General features: G+C 31.6%; 1 protein-coding gene across 3 annotated transcripts; it reads left to right on the forward strand.

Annotated features, from left to right (window-relative positions):
- Positions 1-16,862: 16,862 nt before the first annotated feature.
- Positions 16,863-20,606, forward strand: LOC146929362 (hypersensitive-induced response protein-like protein 1). 3 transcript variants are annotated; one of them, XM_085701332.1, is made up of 6 exons: positions 16,967-17,105; positions 18,438-18,754; positions 18,868-18,996; positions 19,072-19,175; positions 19,546-19,619; positions 20,148-20,606. In XM_085701332.1, the coding sequence occupies exons 3-6, from the start codon at positions 18,876-18,878 to the stop codon at positions 20,173-20,175; spliced, it is 327 nt and encodes a 108-aa protein (XP_085557458.1). In that variant the 5' UTR covers positions 16,967-17,105; positions 18,438-18,754; positions 18,868-18,875; the 3' UTR covers positions 20,176-20,606. The 3 variants fall into 3 exon arrangements, with proteins under 3 accessions (XP_085557457.1, XP_085557456.1, XP_085557458.1); XM_085701330.1 differs by lacking the exons at positions 19,546-19,619; positions 20,148-20,606 and having other exon boundaries at positions 16,868-17,105; XM_085701331.1 differs by lacking the exons at positions 18,868-18,996; positions 19,072-19,175; positions 19,546-19,619; positions 20,148-20,606 and adding an exon at positions 17,422-17,512 and having other exon boundaries at positions 16,863-17,105; positions 18,438-18,645.
- Positions 20,607-21,026: the final 420 nt, after the last annotated feature.

Here is a 21,026-nt window from a genome sequence, read left to right on the forward strand (position 1 = left end):
GAACAATTAACTTGACTAAAATAATGTTTAAATATAGTTTTCATCCTGGAAGACGAAAGGTCACACCTTGTTGACAAAACCGTCGATTGCTTGGTTTGTAAGCTAAGTCTGACTATAGAAAATTAAACTAGTGTATAAGTCAAAGTTGGATGAATATATAACCAATGAACAAGTAACTTGACTAAAATAATGTTTAAATTGAGTTATCATCCTGGAGGACGAAAGGTCACACCTTGTTGACCACAACCGTAGATAGCTTGGTTTGTAACCTAAGTCTTACTATAGTTAATTAGAATAATATAGTATATGTAAAAAGAAGGATGAATATATAACCGATGAACAATTAACTTGACTAAAATAATGTTTAAATATAGTTTTCATCCTGGAAGACGAAAGGTCACACCTTGTTGACAAAATCGTCGATAGCTTGGTTTGTAAGCTAAGTCTTACTATAGATAATTAAACTTGTGTATAAGTCAAAGTAGGATGAACATATAATCAATGAACAAGTAACTTGACTAAAATAATGTTTAAATCGAGTTATCATCCCGGAAGACGAAAGGTCACAGCTTGTTGACCACAACCGTAGATAACTTGGTTTGTGACCTATGTCTTACTATAGTTAATTAGACTAATGTATAAGTCAAAGTAGCATGAATATATAACCAATGAACAAGTAACTTGACTAAAATAATGTTTAAATATAGTTTTCATCTTGGAAGACGAAAGGTCACACCTTGTTGACAAAACCGTAGATAGTTTGGTTTGTAAGCTATGTCTTACTATAGAAAATTAAACTAGTGTATAAGTCAAAGTAGGATGAATATATAACCAATGAACAAGAAACTTGACTAAAATAATGTTTAAGTCGAGTTATCATCCTGGAGGACGAAAGGTCACACCTTGTTGACCACAACCGTAGATAGCTTGGTTTGTAACCTAAGTCTTACTATACTTAATTAGAATAATGTAGTATATGTAAAAAGTAGGATGAATATATAACCAATGAACAATTAACTTGACTAAAATAATGTTTAAATATAGTTTTCATCCTGGAAGACGAAAGGTCACACCTTGTTGACAAAACCGTCGATTGCTTGGTTTGTAAGCTAAGTCTGACTATAGAAAATTAAACTAGTGTATAAGTCAAAGTAGGATGAATATATAACCAATGAACACGAAACTTGACTAAAATAATGTTTAAATCGAGTTATCATCCTGGAGGATGAAAGGTCACACCTTGTTGACCACAACCGTAGATAGCTTGGTTTGTAACCTAAGTCTTACTATAGTTAATTAGAATAATGTAGTATATGTAAAAAGAAGGATGAATATATAACCAATGAACAATTAACTTGACTAAAATAATGTTTAAATATAGTTTTCATCCTGGAAGACGAAAGGTCACACCTTGTTGACAAAATCGTCGATAGCTTGGTTTGTAAGCTAAGTCTTACTATAGATAATTAAACTTGTGTATAAGTCAAAGTAGGATGAACATATAATCAATGAACAAGTAACTTGACTAAAATAATGTTTAAATCGAGTTATCATCCAGGAAGACGAAAGGTCACACCTTGTTGACCACAACCGTAGATAACTTGGTTTGTGACCTAAGTCTTACTATAGTTAATTAGACTAATGTATAAGTCAAAGTAGCATGAATATATAACCAATGAACAAGTAACTTGACTAAAATAATGTTTAAATATAGTTTTCATCTTGGAAGACAAAAGGTCACACCTTGTTGACAAAACCGTAGATAGTTTGGTTTGTAAGCTATGTCTTACTATAGAAAATTAAACTAGTGTATAAGTCAAAGTAGGATGAATATATAATCAATGAACAAGTAACTTGACTAAAATAATGTTTAAATCGAGTTATCATCCTGGAAGACGAAAGGTCACACCTTGTTGACCACAACCGTAGATAGTTTGGTTTGTAACCTAACTCTTACTATAGTTAATTAGAATAATGTAGTATATGTAAAAAGTAGGATGAATATATAACCAATGAACAATTAACTTGACTAAAATAATGTTTAAATATAGTTTTCATCCTAGAAGACGAAAGGTCACACCTTGTTGACAAAACCGTCGATTGCTTGGTTTGTAAGCTAAGTCTTACTATAGAAAATTAAACTAGTGTATAAGTCAAAGTAGGATGAATATATAACCAATGAACAAGTAACTTGACTAAAATAATGTTTAAATCGAGTTATCTTCCTGGAGGACGAAAGGTCACACCTTGTTGACCACAACCGTAGATAGCTTGGTTTGTAACCTAAGTCTTACTATAGTTAATTAGAATAATGTAGTATATGTAAAAAGTAGGATGGATATATAACCAATGAACAATTAACTTGACTAAAATAATGTTTAAATATAGTTTTCATCCTGGAAGATGAAAGGTCACACCTTGTTGACAAAACCGTCGATTGCTTGGTTTGTAAGCTAAGTCTGACTATAGAAAATTAAACTAGTGTATAAGTCAAAGTAGGATGAATATATAAGCAATGAACAAGTAACTTGACTAAAATAATGTTTAAATGGAGTTATCATCCTGGAGGACGAAAGGTCACACCTTGTTGACCACAACCGTAGATAGCTTGGTTTGTAACCTAAGTCTTACTATAGTTAATTAGAATAATGTAGTATATGTAAAAAGAAGGATGAATATATAACCAATGAACAATTAACTTGACTAAAATAATGTTTAAATATAGTTTTCATCCTGGAAGACGAAAGGTCACACCTTGTTGACAAAATCGTCGATAGCTTGGTTTGTAAGCTAAGTCTTACTATAGATAATTAAACTTGTGTATAAGTCAAAGTAGGATGAACATATAATCAATGAACAAGTAACTTGACTAAAATAATGTTTAAATCGAGTTATCATCCTGGAAGACGAAAGGTCACACCTTGTTGACCACAACCGTAGATAACTTGGTTTGTGACCTAAGTTTTACTATAGTTAATTAGACTAATGTATAAGTCAAAGTAGCATGAATATATAACCAATGAACAAGTAACTTGACTAAAATAATGTTTAAATATAGTTTTCATCTTGGAAGACGAAAGGTCACACCTTGTTGACAAAACCGTAGATAGTTTGGTTTGTAAGTTATGTCTTACTATAGAAAATTAAACTAGTGTATAAGTCAAAGTAGGATGAATATATAATCAATGAACAAGTAACTTGACTAAAATAATGTTTAAATCGAGTTATCATCCTGGAAGACGAAAGGTCACATCTTGTTGACCACAACCGTAGATAGTTTGGTTTGTAACCTAAGTCTTACTATAGTTAATTAGAATAATGTAGTATATGTAAAAAGTAGGATGAATATATAACCAATGAACAATTAACTTGACTAAAATAATGTTTAAATATAGTTTTAATCCTGGAAGACGAAAGGTCACACCTTGTTGACAAAACCGTCGATTGCTTGGTTTGTAAGCTAAGTCTTACTATAGAAAATTAAACTAGTGTGTAAGTCAAAGTAGGATGAATATATAACCAATGAACAAGTAACTTGACTAAAATAATGTTTAAATCGAGTTATCATCCTGGAGGACGAAAGGTCACACCTTGTTGACCACAACCGTAGATAGCTTGGTTTGTAACCTAAGTCTTACTATAGTTACTTAGAAGAATGTAGTATATGTAAAAATAAGGATGAATATATAACCAATGAACAATTAACTTGACTAAAATAATGTTTAAATATAGTTTTCATCCTGGAAGACGAAAGGTCACACCTTGTTGACAAAATCGTCGATAGCTTGGTTTGTAAGCTAAGTCTTACTATAGAAAATTAAACTAGTGTGTAAGTCAAAGTAGGATGAATATATAACCAATGAACAAGTAACTTGACTAAAATAATGTTTAAATCGAGTTATCTTCCTGGAGGACGAAAGGTCACACCTTGTTGACCACAACCGTAGATAGCTTGGTTTGTAACCTAAGTCTTACTATAGTTAATTAGAATAATGTAGTATATGTAAAAAGTAGGATGGATATATAACCAATGAACAATTAACTTGACTAAAATAATGTTTAAATATAGTTTTCATCCTGGAAGATGAAAGGTCACACCTTGTTGACAAAACCGTCGATTGCTTGGTTTGTAAGCTAAGTCTGACTATAGAAAATTAAACTAGTGTATAAGTCAAAGTAGGATGAATATATAAGCAATGAACAAGTAACTTGACTAAAATAATGTTTAAATGGAGTTATCATCCTGGAGGACGAAAGGTCACACCTTGTTGACCACAACCGTAGATAGCTTGGTTTGTAACCTAAGTCTTACTATAGTTAATTAGAATAATGTAGTATATGTAAAAAGAAGGATGAATATATAACCAATGAACAATTAACTTGACTAAAATAATGTTTAAATATAGTTTTCATCCTGGAAGACGAAAGGTCACACCTTGTTGACAAAATCGTCGATAGCTTGGTTTGTAAGCTAAGTCTTACTATAGATAATTAAACTTGTGTATAAGTCAAAGTAGGATGAACATATAATCAATGAACAAGTAACTTGACTAAAATAATGTTTAAATCGAGTTATCATCCTGGAAGACGAAAGGTCACACCTTGTTGACCACAACCGTAGATAACTTGGTTTGTGACCTAAGTTTTACTATAGTTAATTAGACTAATGTATAAGTCAAAGTAGCATGAATATATAACCAATGAACAAGTAACTTGACTAAAATAATGTTTAAATATAGTTTTCATCTTGGAAGACGAAAGGTCACACCTTGTTGACAAAACCGTAGATAGTTTGGTTTGTAAGTTATGTCTTACTATAGAAAATTAAACTAGTGTATAAGTCAAAGTAGGATGAATATATAATCAATGAACAAGTAACTTGACTAAAATAATGTTTAAATCGAGTTATCATCCTGGAAGACGAAAGGTCACATCTTGTTGACCACAACCGTAGATAGTTTGGTTTGTAACCTAAGTCTTACTATAGTTAATTAGAATAATGTAGTATATGTAAAAAGTAGGATGAATATATAACCAATGAACAATTAACTTGACTAAAATAATGTTTAAATATAGTTTTAATCCTGGAAGACGAAAGGTCACACCTTGTTGACAAAACCGTCGATTGCTTGGTTTGTAAGCTAAGTCTTACTATAGAAAATTAAACTAGTGTGTAAGTCAAAGTAGGATGAATATATAACCAATGAACAAGTAACTTGACTAAAATAATGTTTAAATCGAGTTATCATCCTGGAGGACGAAAGGTCACACCTTGTTGACCACAACCGTAGATAGCTTCGTTTGTAACCTAAGTCTTACTATAGTTACTTAGAATAATGTAGTATATGTAAAAATAAGGATGAATATATAACCAATGAACAATTAACTTGACTAAAATAATGTTTAAATATAGTTTTCATCCTGGAAGACGAAAGGTCACACCTTGTTGACAAAATCGTCGATAGCTTGGTTTGTAAGCTAAGTCTTACTATAGAAAATTAAACTAGTGTGTAAGTCAAAGTAGGATGAATATATAACCAATGAACAAGTAACTTGACTAAAATAATGTTTAAATCGAGTTATCTTCCTGGAGGACGAAAGGTCACACCTTGTTGACCACAACCGTAGATAGCTTGGTTTGTAACCTAAGTCTTACTATAGTTAATTAGAATAATGTAGTATATGTAAAAAGTAGGATGGATATATAACCAATGAACAATTAACTTGACTAAAATAATGTTTAAATATAGTTTTCATCCTGGAAGATGAAAGGTCACACCTTGTTGACAAAACCGTCGATTGCTTGGTTTGTAAGCTAAGTCTGACTATAGAAAATTAAACTAGTGTATAAGTCAAAGTAGGATGAATATATAAGCAATGAACAAGTAACTTGACTAAAATAATGTTTAAATGGAGTTATCATCCTGGAGGACGAAAGGTCACACCTTGTTGACCACAACCGTAGATAGCTTGGTTTGTAACCTAAGTCTTACTATAGTTAATTAGAATAATGTAGTATATGTAAAAAGAAGGATGAATATATAACCAATGAACAATTAACTTGACTAAAATAATGTTTAAATATAGTTTTCATCCTGGAAGACGAAAGGTCACACCTTGTTGACAAAATCGTCGATAGCTTGGTTTGTAAGCTAAGTCTTACTATAGATAATTAAACTTGTGTATAAGTCAAAGTAGGATGAACATATAATCAATGAACAAGTAACTTGACTAAAATAATGTTTAAATCGAGTTATCATCCTGGAAGACGAAAGGTCACACCTTGTTGACCACAACCGTAGATAACTTGGTTTGTGACCTAAGTTTTACTATAGTTAATTAGACTAATGTATAAGTCAAAGTAGCATGAATATATAACCAATGAACAAGTAACTTGACTAAAATAATGTTTAAATATAGTTTTCATCTTGGAAGACGAAAGGTCACACCTTGTTGACAAAACCGTAGATAGTTTGGTTTGTAAGTTATGTCTTACTATAGAAAATTAAACTAGTGTATAAGTCAAAGTAGGATGAATATATAATCAATGAACAAGTAACTTGACTAAAATAATGTTTAAATCGAGTTATCATCCTGGAAGACGAAAGGTCACATCTTGTTGACCACAACCGTAGATAGTTTGGTTTGTAACCTAAGTCTTACTATAGTTAATTAGAATAATGTAGTATATGTAAAAAGTAGGATGAATATATAACCAATGAACAATTAACTTGACTAAAATAATGTTTAAATATAGTTTTAATCCTGGAAGACGAAAGGTCACACCTTGTTGACAAAACCGTCGATTGCTTGGTTTGTAAGCTAAGTCTTACTATAGAAAATTAAACTAGTGTGTAAGTCAAAGTAGGATGAATATATAACCAATGAACAAGTAACTTGACTAAAATAATGTTTAAATCGAGTTATCATCCTGGAGGACGAAAGGTCACACCTTGTTGACCACAACCGTAGATAGCTTCGTTTGTAACCTAAGTCTTACTATAGTTACTTAGAATAATGTAGTATATGTAAAAATAAGGATGAATATATAACCAATGAACAATTAACTTGACTAAAATAATGTTTAAATATAGTTTTCATCCTGGAAGACGAAAGGTCACACCTTGTTGACAAAATCGTCGATAGCTTGGTTTGTAAGCTAAGTCTTACTATAGATAATTAAACTTGTGTATAAGTCAAAGTAGGATGAACATATAATCAATGAACAAGTAACTTGACTAAAATAATGTTTAAATCGAGTTATCATCCTGGAAGACGAAAGGTCACACCTTGTTGACCACAACCGTAGATAACTTGGTTTGTGACCTAAGTCTTACTATAATTAATTAGACTAATGTATAAGTCAAAGTAGCATGAATATATAACCAATGAACAAGTAACTTGACTAAAATAATGTTTAAATATAGTTTTCATCTTGGAAGACGAAAGGTCACACCTTGTTGACAAAACCGTAGATAGTTTGGTTTGTAAGCTATGTCTTACTATAGAAAATTAAACTAGTGTATAAGTCAAAGTAGGATGAATATATAATCAATGAACAAGTAACTTGACTAAAATAATGTTTAAATCGAGTTATCATCCTGGAAGACGAAAGGTCACACCTTGTTGACCACAACCGTAGATAGTTTGGTTTGTAACCTAAGTCTTACTATAGTTAATTAGAATAATGTAGTATATGTAAAAAGTAGGATGAATATATAACCAATGAACAATTAACTTGACTAAAATAATGTTTAAATATAGTTTTCATCCTGGAAGACGAAAGGTCACACCTTGTTGACAAATCCGTCGATTGCTTGGTTTGTAAGCTAAGTCTTACTATAGAAAATTAAACTAGTGTATAAGTCAAAGTAGGATGAATATATAACCAATGAACAAGTAACTTGACTAAAATAATGTTTAAATCGAGTTATCATCCTGGAGGACGAAAGGTCACACCTTGTTGACCACAACCGTAGATAGCTTGGTTTGTAACCTAAGTCTTACTATAGTTAATTAGAATAATGTAGTATATGTAAAAAGAAGGATGAATATATAACCAATGAACAATTAACTTGACTAAAATAATGTTTAAATATAGTTTTCATCCTGGAAGACGAAAGGTCACACCTTGTTGACAAAATCGTCGATAGCTTGGTTAGTAAGCTAAGTCTTACTATAGATAATTAAACTTGTGTATAAGTCAAAGTAGGATGAACATATAATCAATGAACAAGTAACTTGACTAAAATAATGTTTAAATCGAGTTATCATCCTGGAAGACGAAAGGTCACACCTTGTTGACCATAACCGTAGATAACTTGGTTTGTGACCTAAGTCTTACTATAGTTAATTATACTAATGTATAAGTCAAAGTAGCATGAATATATAACCAATGAACAAGTAACTTGACTAAAATAATGTTTAAATATAGTTTTCATCTTGGAAGACGAAAGGTCACACCTTGTTGACAAAACCGTAGATAGTTTGGTTTGTAAGCTATGTTTTTACTATAGAAAATTAAACTAGTGTATAAGTTAAAGTAGGATGAATATATAATCAATGAACAAGTAACTTGACTAAAATAATGTTTAAATATAGTTTTCATCTTGGAAGACGAAAGGTCACACCTTGTTGACAAAACCGTCGATTGCTTGGTTTGTAAGCTAAGTCTTACTATAGAAAATTAAACTAGTGTATAAGTCAAAGTAGGATGAATATATAACCAATGAACAAGTAACCTGACTAAAATAATGTTTAAATCGAGTTATCTTCCTGGAGGACGAAAGGTCACACCTTGTTGACCACAACCGTAGATAGCTTGGTTTGTAACCTAAGTCTTACTATAGTTAATTAGAATAATGTAGTATATGTAAAAAGAAGGATGAATATATAACCAATGAACAATTAACTTGACTAATATAATGTTTAAATATAGTTTTCATCCTGGAAGACGAAAGGTCACACCTTATTGACAAAATCGTCGATAGCTTGGTTTGTAAGCTAAGTCTTACTATAGAAAATTAAACTAGTGTATAAGTCAAAGTAGGATGAATATATAATCAATGAACAAGTAACTTGACTAAAATAATGTTTAAATCGAGTTATCATCCTGGAGGACGAAAGGTCACACCTTGTTGACCACAACCGTAGATAACTTGGTTTGTGACCTAAGTCTTACTATAGTTAATTAGACTAATGTATAAGTCAAAGTAGCATGAATATATAACCAATGAACAAGTAACTTGACTAAAATAATGTTTAAATATAGTTTTCATCCTGGAAGACGAAAGGTCACACCTTGTTGACAAATCCGTCGATTGCTTGGTTTGTAAGCTAAGTCTTACTATAGAAAATTAAACTAGTGTATAAGTCAAAGTAGGATGAATATATAACCAATGAACAAGTAACTTGACTAAAATAATGTTTAAATCGAGTTATCATCCTGGAGGACGAAAGGTCACACCTTGTTGACCACAACCGTAGATAGCTTGGTTTGTAACCTAAGTCTTACTATAGTTAATTAGAATAATGTAGTATATGTAAAAAGAAGGATGAATATATAACCAATGAACAATTAACTTGACTAAAATAATGTTTAAATATAGTTTTCATCCTGGAAGACGAAAGGTCACACCTTGTTGACAAAATCGTTGATAGCTTGGTTTGTAACCTAAGTCTTACTATAGATAATTAAACTTGTGTATAAGTCAAAGTAGGATGAACATATAATCAATGAACAAGTAACTTGACTAAAATAATGTTTAAATCGAGTTATCATCCTGGAAGACGAAAGGTCACACCTTGTTGACCATAACCGTAGATAACTTGGTTTGTGACCTAAGTCTTACTATAGTTAATTAGACTAATGTATAAGTCAAAGTAGCATGAATATATAACCAATGAACAAGTAACTTGACTAAAATAATGTTTAAATATAGTTTTCATCTTGGAAGATGAAAGGTCACACCTTGTTGACAAAACCGTAGATAGTTTGGTTTGTAAGCTATGTTTTTACTATAGAAAATTAAACTAGTGTATAAGTCAAAGTAGGATGAATATATAATCAATGAACAAGTAACTTGACTAAAATAATGTTTAAATCGAGTTATCATCCTGGAAGACGAAAGGTCACACCTTGTTGACCACAACCGTAGATAGTTTGGTTTGTAACCTAAGTCTTACTATAGTTAATTAGAATAATGTAGTATATGTAAAAAGTAGGATGAATATATAACCAATGAACAATTAACTTGACTAAAATAATGTTTAAATATAGTTTTCATCCTGGAAGACGAAAGGTCACACCTTGTTGACAAATCCGTCGATTGCTTGGTTTGTAAGCTAAGTCTTACTATAGAAAATTAAACTAGTGTATAAGTCAAAGTAGGATGAATATATAACCAATGAACAAGTAACTTGACTAAAATAATGTTTAAATCGAGTTATCATCCTGGAGGACGAAAGGTCACACCTTGTTGACCACAACCGTAGATAGCTTGGTTTGTAACCTAAGTCTTACTATAGTTAATTAGAATAATGTAGTATATGTAAAAAGAAGGATGAATATATAACCAATGAACAATTAACTTGACTAAAATAATGTTTAAATATAGTTTTCATCCTGGAAGACGAAAGGTCACACCTTGTTGACAAAATCGTCGATAGCTTGGTTAGTAAGCTAAGTCTTACTATAGATAATTAAACTTGTGTATAAGTCAAAGTAGGATGAACATATAATCAATGAACAAGTAACTTGACTAAAATAATGTTTAAATCGAGTTATCATCCTGGAAGACGAAAGGTCACACCTTGTTGACCATAACCGTAGATAACTTGGTTTGTGACCTAAGTCTTACTATAGTTAATTATACTAATGTATAAGTCAAAGTAGCATGAATATATAACCAATGAACAAGTAACTTGACTAAAATAATGTTTAAATATAGTTTTCATCTTGGAAGACGAAAGGTCACACCTTGTTGACAAAACCGTAGATAGTTTGGTTTGTAAGCTATGTTTTTACTATAGAAAATTAAACTAGTGTATAAGTTAAAGTAGGATGAATATATAATCAATGAACAAGTAACTTGACTAAAATAATGTTTAAATATAGTTTTCATCTTGGAAGACGAAAGGTCACACCTTGTTGACAAAACCGTCGATTGCTTGGTTTGTAAGCTAAGTCTTACTATAGAAAATTAAACTAGTGTATAAGTCAAAGTAGGATGAATATATAACCAATGAACAAGTAACCTGACTAAAATAATGTTTAAATCGAGTTATCTTCCTGGAGGACGAAAGGTCACACCTTGTTGACCACAACCGTAGATAGCTTGGTTTGTAACCTAAGTCTTACTATAGTTAATTAGAATAATGTAGTATATGTAAAAAGAAGGATGAATATATAACCAATGAACAATTAACTTGACTAATATAATGTTTAAATATAGTTTTCATCCTGGAAGACGAAAGGTCACACCTTATTGACAAAATCGTCGATAGCTTGGTTTGTAAGCTAAGTCTTACTATAGAAAATTAAACTAGTGTATAAGTCAAAGTAGGATGAATATATAATCAATGAACAAGTAACTTGACTAAAATAATGTTTAAATCGAGTTATCATCCTGGAGGACGAAAGGTCACACCTTGTTGACCACAACCGTAGATAACTTGGTTTGTGACCTAAGTCTTACTATAGTTAATTAGACTAATGTATAAGTCAAAGTAGCATGAATATATAACCAATGAACAAGTAACTTGACTAAAATAATGTTTAAATATAGTTTTCATCCTGGAAGACGAAAGGTCACACCTTGTTGACAAATCCGTCGATTGCTTGGTTTGTAAGCTAAGTCTTACTATAGAAAATTAAACTAGTGTATAAGTCAAAGTAGGATGAATATATAACCAATGAACAAGTAACTTGACTAAAATAATGTTTAAATCGAGTTATCATCCTGGAGGACGAAAGGTCACACCTTGTTGACCACAACCGTAGATAGCTTGGTTTGTAACCTAAGTCTTACTATAGTTAATTAGAATAATGTAGTATATGTAAAAAGAAGGATGAATATATAACCAATGAACAATTAACTTGACTAAAATAATGTTTAAATATAGTTTTCATCTTGGAAGACGAAAGGTCACACCTTGTTGACAAAATCGTCGATAGCTTGGTTTGTAAGCTAAGTCTTACTATAGATAATTAAACTTGTGTATAAGTCAAAGTAGGATGAACATATAATCAATGAACAAGTAACTTGACTAAAATAATGTTTAAATCGAGTTATCATCCTGGAAGACGAAAGGTCACACCTTGTTGACCATAACCGTAGATAACTTGGTTTGTGACCTAAGTCTTACTATAGTTAATTAGACTAATGTATAAGTCAAAGTAGCATGAATATATAACCAATGAACAAGTAACTTGACTAAAATAATGTTTAAATATAGTTTTCATCTTGGAAGATGAAAGGTCACACCTTGTTGACAAAACCGTAGATAGTTTGGTTTTTAAGCTATGTTTTTACTATAGAAAATTAAACTAGTGTATAAGTCAAAGTAGGATGAATATATAATCAATGAACAAGTAACTTGACTAAAATAATGTTTAAATCGAGTTATCATCCTGGAAGACGAAAGGTCACACCTTGTTGACCACAACCGTAGATAGTTTGGTTTGTAACCTAAGTCTTACTATAGTTAATTAGAATAATGTAGTATATGTAAAAAGTAGGAGGAATATATAACCAATGAACAATTAACTTGACTAAAATAATGTTTAAATATAGTTTTCATCTTGGAAGACGAAAGGTCACACCTTGTTGACAAAACCGTTGATTGCTTGGTTTGTAAGCTAAGTCTTACTATAGAAAATTAAACTAGTGTATAAGTCAAAGTAGGATGAATATATAACCAATGAACAAGTAACTTGACTAAAATAATGTTTAAATCGAGTTATCATCCTGGAGGACGAAAGGTCACACCTTGTTGACCACAACCGTAGATAGCTTGGTTTGTAACCTAAGTCTTACTATAGTTAATTAGAATAATGTAGTATATGTAAAAAGAAGGATGAATATATAACCAATGAACAATTAACTTGACTAAAATAATGTTTAAATATAGTTTTCATCCTGGAAGACGAAAGGTCACACCTTGTTGACAAAATCGTCGATAGCTTGGTTTGTAAGCTAAGTCTTACTATAGAAAATTAAACTAGTGTATAAGTCAAAGTAGGATGAATATATAATCAATGAACAAGTAACTTGACTAAAATAATGTTTAAATCGAGTTATCATCCTGGAGGACGAAAGGTCACACCTTGTTGACCACAACCGTAGATAACTTGGTTTGTGACCTAAATCTTACTATAGTTAATTAGACTAATGTATAAGTCAAAGTAGCATGAATATATAACCAATGAACAAGTAACTTGACTAAAATAATGTTTAAATATAGTTTTCATCTTGGAAGACGAAAGGTCACACCTTGTTGACAAAACCGTAGATAGTTTGGTTTGTAAGCTATGTCTTACTATAGAAAATTAAACTAGTGTATAAGTCAAAGTAGGATGAATATATAATCAATGAACAAGTAACTTGACTAAAATAATGTTTAAATCGAGTTATCATCTTGGAAGACGAAAGGTCACACCTTGTTGACCACAACCGTAGATAGTTTGGTTTGTAACCTAAGTCTTACTATAGTTAATTAGAATAATGTAGTATATGTAAAAGGTAGGATGAATATATAACCAATGAACAATTAACTTGACTAAAATAATGTTTAAATATAGTTTTCATCCTGGAAGACGAAAGGTCACACCTTGTTGACAAATCCGTCGATTGCTTGGTTTGTAAGCTAAGTCTTACTATAGAAAAATAAACTAGTGTATAAGTCAAAGTAGGATGAATATATAACCAATGAACAAGTAACTTGACTAAAATAATGTTTAAATCGAGTTGTCATCCGGGAGGACGAAAGGTCACACCTTGTTGACCACAACCGTAGATAGCTTGGTTTGTAACCTAAGTCTTACTATAGTTAATTAGAATAATGTAGTATATGTAAAAAGAAGGATGAATATATAACCAATGAACAATTAACTTGACTAAAATAATGTTTAAATATAGTTTTCATCCTGGAAGACGAAAGGTCACACCTTGTTGACAAAATCGTCGATAGCTTGGTTTGTAAGCTAAGTCTTACTATTGATAATTAAACTTGTGTATAAGTCAAAGTAGGATGAACATATAATCAATGAACAAGTAACTTGACTAAAATAATGTTTAAATCGAGTTATCATCCTGGAAGACGAAAGGTCACACCTTGTTGACCACAACCGTAGATAACTTGGTTTGTGACCTAAGTCTTACTATAGTTAATTAGACTAATGTATAAGTCAAAGTAGCATGAATATATAACCAATGAACAAGTAACTTGACTAAAATAATGTTTAAATATAGTTTTCATCTTGGAAGACGAAAGGTCACACCTTGTTGACAAAACCGTAGATAGTTTGGTTTGTAAGCTATGTTTTTACTATAGAAAATTAAACTAGTGTATAAGTCAAAGTAGGATGAATATATAATCAATGAACAAGTAACTTGACCAAAATAATGTTTAAATCGAGTTATCATCCTGGAAGACGAAAGGTCACACCTTGTTGACCACAACCGTAGATAGTTTGGTTTGTAACCTAAGTCTTACTATAGTTAATTAGAATAATGTAGTATATGTAAAAAGTAGGAGGAATATATAACCAATGAACAATTAACTTGACTAAAATAATGTTTAAATATAGTTTTCATCTTGGAAGACGAAAGGTCACACCTTGTTGACAAAACCGTCGATTGCTTGGTTTCTAAGCTAAGTCTTACTATAGAAAATTAAACTAGTGTATAAGTCAAAGTAGGATGAATATATAACCAATGAACAAGTAACTTGACTAAAATAATGTTTAAATCGAGTTATCATGCTGGAGGACGAAAGGTCACACCTTGTTGACCACAACCGTAGATAGCTTGGTTTGTAACCTAAGTCTTACTATAGTTAATTAGAATAATGTAGTATATGTAAAAAGAAGGATGAATATATAACCAATGAACAATTAACTTGACTAAAATAATGTTTAAATATAGTTTTCATCCTGGAAGACGAAAGGTCACACTTTGTTGACAAAATCGTCGATAGCTTGGTTTGTAAGCTAAGTCTTACTATAGAAAATTAAACTAGTGTATAAGTCAAAGTAGGATGAATATATAATCAATGAACAAGTAACTTGACTAAAATAATGTTTAAATCGAGTTATCATCCTGGAAGACGAAAGGTCACACCTTGTTGACCACAACCGTAAATAGCTTGGTTTGTAACCTAAGTCTTACTATAGTTAATTAGAATATTTTAGTATATGTAAAAAGTATGATGAATATACAACCAATGAACAAGTAACTTGACTAAAACACTACTACAAAATACACATTTAACATCACAAGGGTTTTAGTTTTCACATCAGCAGGGAAAATATCTGAAGGAAAAGATACATAGTGTGAGTTTTAACATCAGTTGGCATAAGCAAATGAAGGGAATTCCTAGTAACATATACCATTTACATCAGTGCATAATTGAGATGAAGGGAAAAACACGCGGTGGCATTTTCGCAATTTGAACGAAAACTTTGGCTAACTTATTTTTACATCAGTGGGTGAGAACGGCCTGATGTGAAAACAAATTTTCACTTTTCCCTTATCCATTCCTCTATCAGTAAAACATATCCACACAATCCAACTCTCAAACAAAAACGTATTCAAATCGACACCATTATTGTCAACTGCCGTCGACGAATCTACCACCATGCAAATCGACATCACCGTCCAAACCACTCCTCCACCACAACCACCGCCACCACCTCAAGATCCAACACCAAATCGTCCCAAATCCAACCCTTGAAAGCGAAAAAAAGATGTTAATTCGCGGACTCCCGAAGAGAAACAAGCTCAAATCGAAACCCTAGAAAAAGAGCTCGAAGGGTTGTTTGCTTATTACAGAGGGGTTTTGGCTCAGAAAGTTGTGATTGACTGGGGAGGTTCGAGAAACGTGGTGGTTGCGGCGTTGATGGAGGAGAGTGAGCTTCCGCTGTCGAAGCTTGTTGATGAGATTTATGAGAAGCTGAATTGTGAAGTGGCGAATGGGGGGATTGTGTTGGCGGAAGGGGTTAATTCAGCTTTGGTGAAGAGTAGCGTGTTGTTTGCTGGGCAGAGGATGATGTACGGAATTCCCAATGCTGATGCTGATATTTTGGAAAATCATTCTGATTCATGTCTTTGGTGTTGGGAGGTGATTTTTTTTTTCTTGATTTTTGGTGTGAATTTCGATGATAATTTTGCTAACTATAGTTTATTTGTTGTGTGGTTTAACTGGGTTATCTAAAATATGTGTAAATGAATGTTTTTTAAGATGTTGGTTATGTTGATAGTAATTGGGTTTGTGTTGAAGTTGAATGTGTATTGGTTACATTGTTTGCTTGTTGCTGATGGATTTGCTATGTTGTTATTGTAGACTAGGGAGGTTAAATTGTTGCCGAAATCTGTTCGAGGAGAGCTTGCTATTCAACGCACTTGTCGGAAAATAAGTATGCATAGTTATTAATTATCATGCTGTTTTATTTTTTATTCTCTATTTCTTTTTATTGATTTTTTGTTTTGTTTTTGTGTTTGGTTTAGGTCATTCTGAAAAGTTAAAGGAATCAGCATAATCTCATGTGTCCAAGAATTACTAGGATTGTGTGAAGTCTTCTGTCAAGTGTTTATATGAAATTATTTGAATTTCTTGCATGATAAAATTATCAACCTCATACTTGTTAATTTTTATTCTATGTTGATGATGTTTTGAAGCATTGCAGTGAAAAGAAAATGGGGAATCTTATGTGTTGTGTGCAAGTTGATCAATCTCAAGTGGCTATGAGAGAAGGTTTTGGAAAATTTGAAAAGGTGCTTCAGCCGGGATGCCATTGCATGCCATGGTTTCTTGGAAAACGAATTGCTGGTCATCTCACTCTTCGGCTACAACAATTGGATATCAAATGTGAGACCAAGACAAAGGTTGGTTTGTTACTGTCTCAAACATCAATTAAACCAAATCTTCATGTCATTCCACGCTTACCAATAACATAAATACTTTCTTTTTAGCTAGGATATTTTTTTAGGTGTCATCCTGGTGCTATGTTATTTTGATTCTTATATGTTTGCTTAAATATGGCTATCTCTTTCACTATTGTGTCAGGCCACTTTCAATACTTCATATGTATGCATAACATGACACTCTCTACATTATTTATGATATCTGATTGATCCCCCTGTATATGCATCCTCTGTTGGGGGTAAAAAGCACAGTGTGAACACTGATTACATTTTGAAGGTACTTGGTCTTGATGTATGTTCAGATACAATAGTTGGTAACGAAATGACCAGGGGAGTCTCCGGGGGCCAAAGAAAGAGAGTTACAACAGGTATCTTGCTCTTCTTCTAGAATTAACTTTATTTGCCTTTAGTATCTAATGTATGTCACTGTCCCGGTACACTTTCTTTCCCTTTCGGTAAAGTTATGTTTCTAATTAAAAAATGTGTAAAGAATTTTCGGTGAGGTGAATAAGAAAAACCTTGACATTTTCTACTTTAGTCATGTAACACCCCAATATTTTATACATGTTCTTTTCTATAATTTTCTCAATTTGTAATTTAGTGTTCAATAATTTATTATATGTATAAAGAATTTAAGAAAAACCTTGACATTTTCTACTTTGGTTAATTATTTATAATTGGCTTCCATTTATTATTCAAACCATTTAATCTTTATAAATCAATTTGGTGTGGAGAAAATAAGATAATTATTTCTTAAATGTTTATTTATTTTAACCCTTTATTGCTGCATTTTAATTTGTGATTTATTTTAAAGTTAATTTTATATTATATTATATTATTAAATTAGTTTTGGTTTAGACATTGTGATATATGTGTATATATATTATAGTACACGTTTATTCTAAGGAATCTTTACGGCACACATCATTTTGGTTGCCTAACTGCCCATAAAATACATTGCAAATTGCCTCCTAATTATTAGGTGTAGTGGTTATGCTTGGAGAGAAATAATAGCATAGAAAACCAATTCATATTTGGCATATACATAAGAGAAAACTGTTTCATTCTACAACCGATCCATGACCATTTGTGTCTTCTCTTTCTTGTACAAGTTAATTTTCCTATAAAACTTAGCCTCTCTTATTATCTCACTGAACTGTCCCACGTTCCTCTACTTTTGATTTCCACTAACTCTCATTTTCCTATGTCACTAACTCTCATGACACTCTCTTATTATTAATTTATTTTGTAACTAGTTCTATTTATTTATATATTTGATCATGTTGCCCCTAGGTTGCTTTTGTTGGATTCGTCACATGTACAATATTCCTGCGAACAAGGTTGCATCCTACAGATGAGTCTTATGGGAGCCTTTATCTCTCTGCTCTATTCTTTGGGCTTGTTCACATGATATTTAATGGGTTTTCTGAGCTTCCTCTGATGATATCGCGGCTCCCAGTATTTTACAAGCAAAGAGATAATTTATTCTATCCTGCATGGGCATGGTCTTTTACCAGTTGGATTCTCCGTGTACCTTACTCTGTTATTGAGGCTCTTATATGGGCTGCTGTTGTATATTACAGTGTTGGATTTGCCCCTGTAGCAGGAAGGTATCTTTATTTTATTGCATTTTTCTGTTCAAAGTATTCTTTTATACCTTCTATGTCATTGCTTTTTGTTAAATGTTTCAGTTTTTTTCGCTACATGTTTATACTTTTTGTAGTGCACCAAATGGCATTAGGTCTTTTCGGGATGATGGCTTCTATTGCACGGGATATGGTTCTTGCCAATACATTTGGCTCAGCTGCACTGCTGATTATTTTCTTGCTGGGAGGATTTATTGTACCTAAAGGTAAGCACAGATCCACATCTTGTTAGAGAAAAGTTAACAGCATTGCTGTAAGTTATTTGGTTGTTATTCCTTCAGAAATGATCAAGCCGTGGTGGATATGGGGCTACTGGTTGTCACCCCTTACCTATGGACAACGTGCAATTACAGTTAATGAATTTACTGCTTCCAGATGGATGAAGGTATTATATTTGGCATACCTAACTGCTTAATTTTCTGCCAATGAATTCATGTGTTAATAAACTGTCAAGGAAGAACTCTACTGAGAAAATTTTGAGTACTTTTAAATACCTTACTCCTGATTGTCTTTTGTGCTTTATGCGTGGTCAAAACTTAGGTCTACTAAAACTAGAAATTTTGCTAAAACTTAATTTAAGTACTATAGAGAATATAGGATTCAAATTTTGACAACCTGATTATGGAGACTTCATTGATATGCCAACAATCAACTGATCAAAATCTTAGTATGAAGGAATAAATCATCATATCTATCTTTAGTTTGAATGATTTTATAGAATATTTATAAACTATAATATTAATTATTGTCTGCAGAAATCAGCAATTGGGAACAACACAGTAGGTTACAACATCCTCGTTTCAAACAATCTACCAGTTGATGATTACTGGTAAGTTTTTTTAAGACCGTGAGATGTCCCCACAACATTGTTTCTATATGAATCAAACTTGTATGTTCAGATTATTTTCTTAAAAAAATTTATCTTACTCCCCAGAGAGGTCAAGAAGTGTTTAAGAATGTCTTGTAAAAAGAGTGTTTAAGAATGCCTACCCTTTTCCTTCCTTATAGTTCGTCATACATGTACGGAAAACTATTGAGGCTACTTGTAATCTACAAGCTCTAATTGTGAAGAATTTGATCCTAAATCTATTTTCATTGCACAAATTATTTAGGCATTCCCTTTGATTTTTTGCTTCTTTAGGGTCCAATAGACAGTCATGCTATGATATGGATCACATTATATCATCTTAAACTTGTGTGTTCTATGTATTACCTAGATATTGTATGAAGTATAACTTTTGTCTCAAATGATTAATTGATAGTTTACCATGTTTCTCTACCGAGTGCTATATGCCAAATATCCCCTTTGTTCATGAATTGCCATATTTTCTTATACTTATTTTTGTCTTGTGATCAGCTGCAAGATTGAGGGTGGCAGCGAATGAGAAGGCTGAAGCAGAGAAAATCTTGCAAATTAAGCGAGCCGAGGGTGAGGCTGAGTCTAAATATCTCTCTGGGTTGGGTATTGCTCGCCAGCGTCAAGCCATTGTGGATGGTTTGAGAGACAGTGTGATTGGTTTTTCAGTTAATGTACCAGGGACGACTGCAAAAGATGTCATGGATATGGTCCTTGTCACTCAATACTTTGACACTATGAAGGTAACAATATTTCCTACCTTAGCAATTTGCATAAGTATATGACTTGGTCATATTGTGGATATAATATGAAGTTTTGGTAAATGCATCCATTATATCTATGTAGAAACATAAAATATATTAACTGATCACAAAATATATCTATTTAAAGTTTTGTTTTGCTGTTGTATTGAAGGATAATTTATAAATGTTTAGAGTTTTGTTTTGCTGTTGTATTGAAGGATAATTTATAAATGTTCCACAACTTTAAAATTATTTTAATTATTAAATTTAAATATTTTGATTTTTGAAACAATTTAAAAAAAATTGTATAATAAAAAATATTGATGTAGCATAAAAAATATTTCTTGTAGTGTATAATATAACTTCTTTGATTGTATTTATATATGCATGTACTTTTTTATATAAAAAATATTGATGTAGCATAAAAAATATCCATAATTTTTTTTCTTATTTTTAATATAAAAGGAAAGAGGTCTCAAGCTGATCCGGTAAGCAGTTTTAAAAAAAAAAGCATTTTTTTTTAAAATTTTTTTTGGATTTCACATCAGTGGGTAAAAGGACTGATGTGAAGTATACATGTTTAACTTCAGTCTCTATCATAAAACTGATGTCAAAACCTGGCTGTTAAATTTTAAAG

This window comes from Medicago sativa, chromosome 4 (genome assembly GCF_051527215.1).
Source record: "Medicago sativa cultivar Bolivia chromosome 4, Bolivia_mono, whole genome shotgun sequence".
NCBI lineage: Eukaryota > Viridiplantae > Streptophyta > Magnoliopsida > Fabales > Fabaceae > Medicago > Medicago sativa.

What these genes read in the sequence shown, in the direction of transcription:
- LOC146929362 (XM_085701330.1), top strand. Translation starts at nt 16,917, where the DNA reads ATGGGGAATCTTATGTGTTGTGTGCAAGTTGATCAATCTCAAGTGGCT. An exon ending in AATGTGAGACCAAGACAAAG is followed by an intron (nt 17,106 to 18,437) that starts GTTGGTTTGTTA and finishes TGTTGCCCCTAG; the next exon opens with GTTGCTTTTGTTGGATTCGT. An exon ending in TTTGCCCCTGTAGCAGGAAG is followed by an intron (nt 18,755 to 18,867) that starts GTATCTTTATTT and finishes TACTTTTTGTAG; the next exon opens with TGCACCAAATGGCATTAGGT.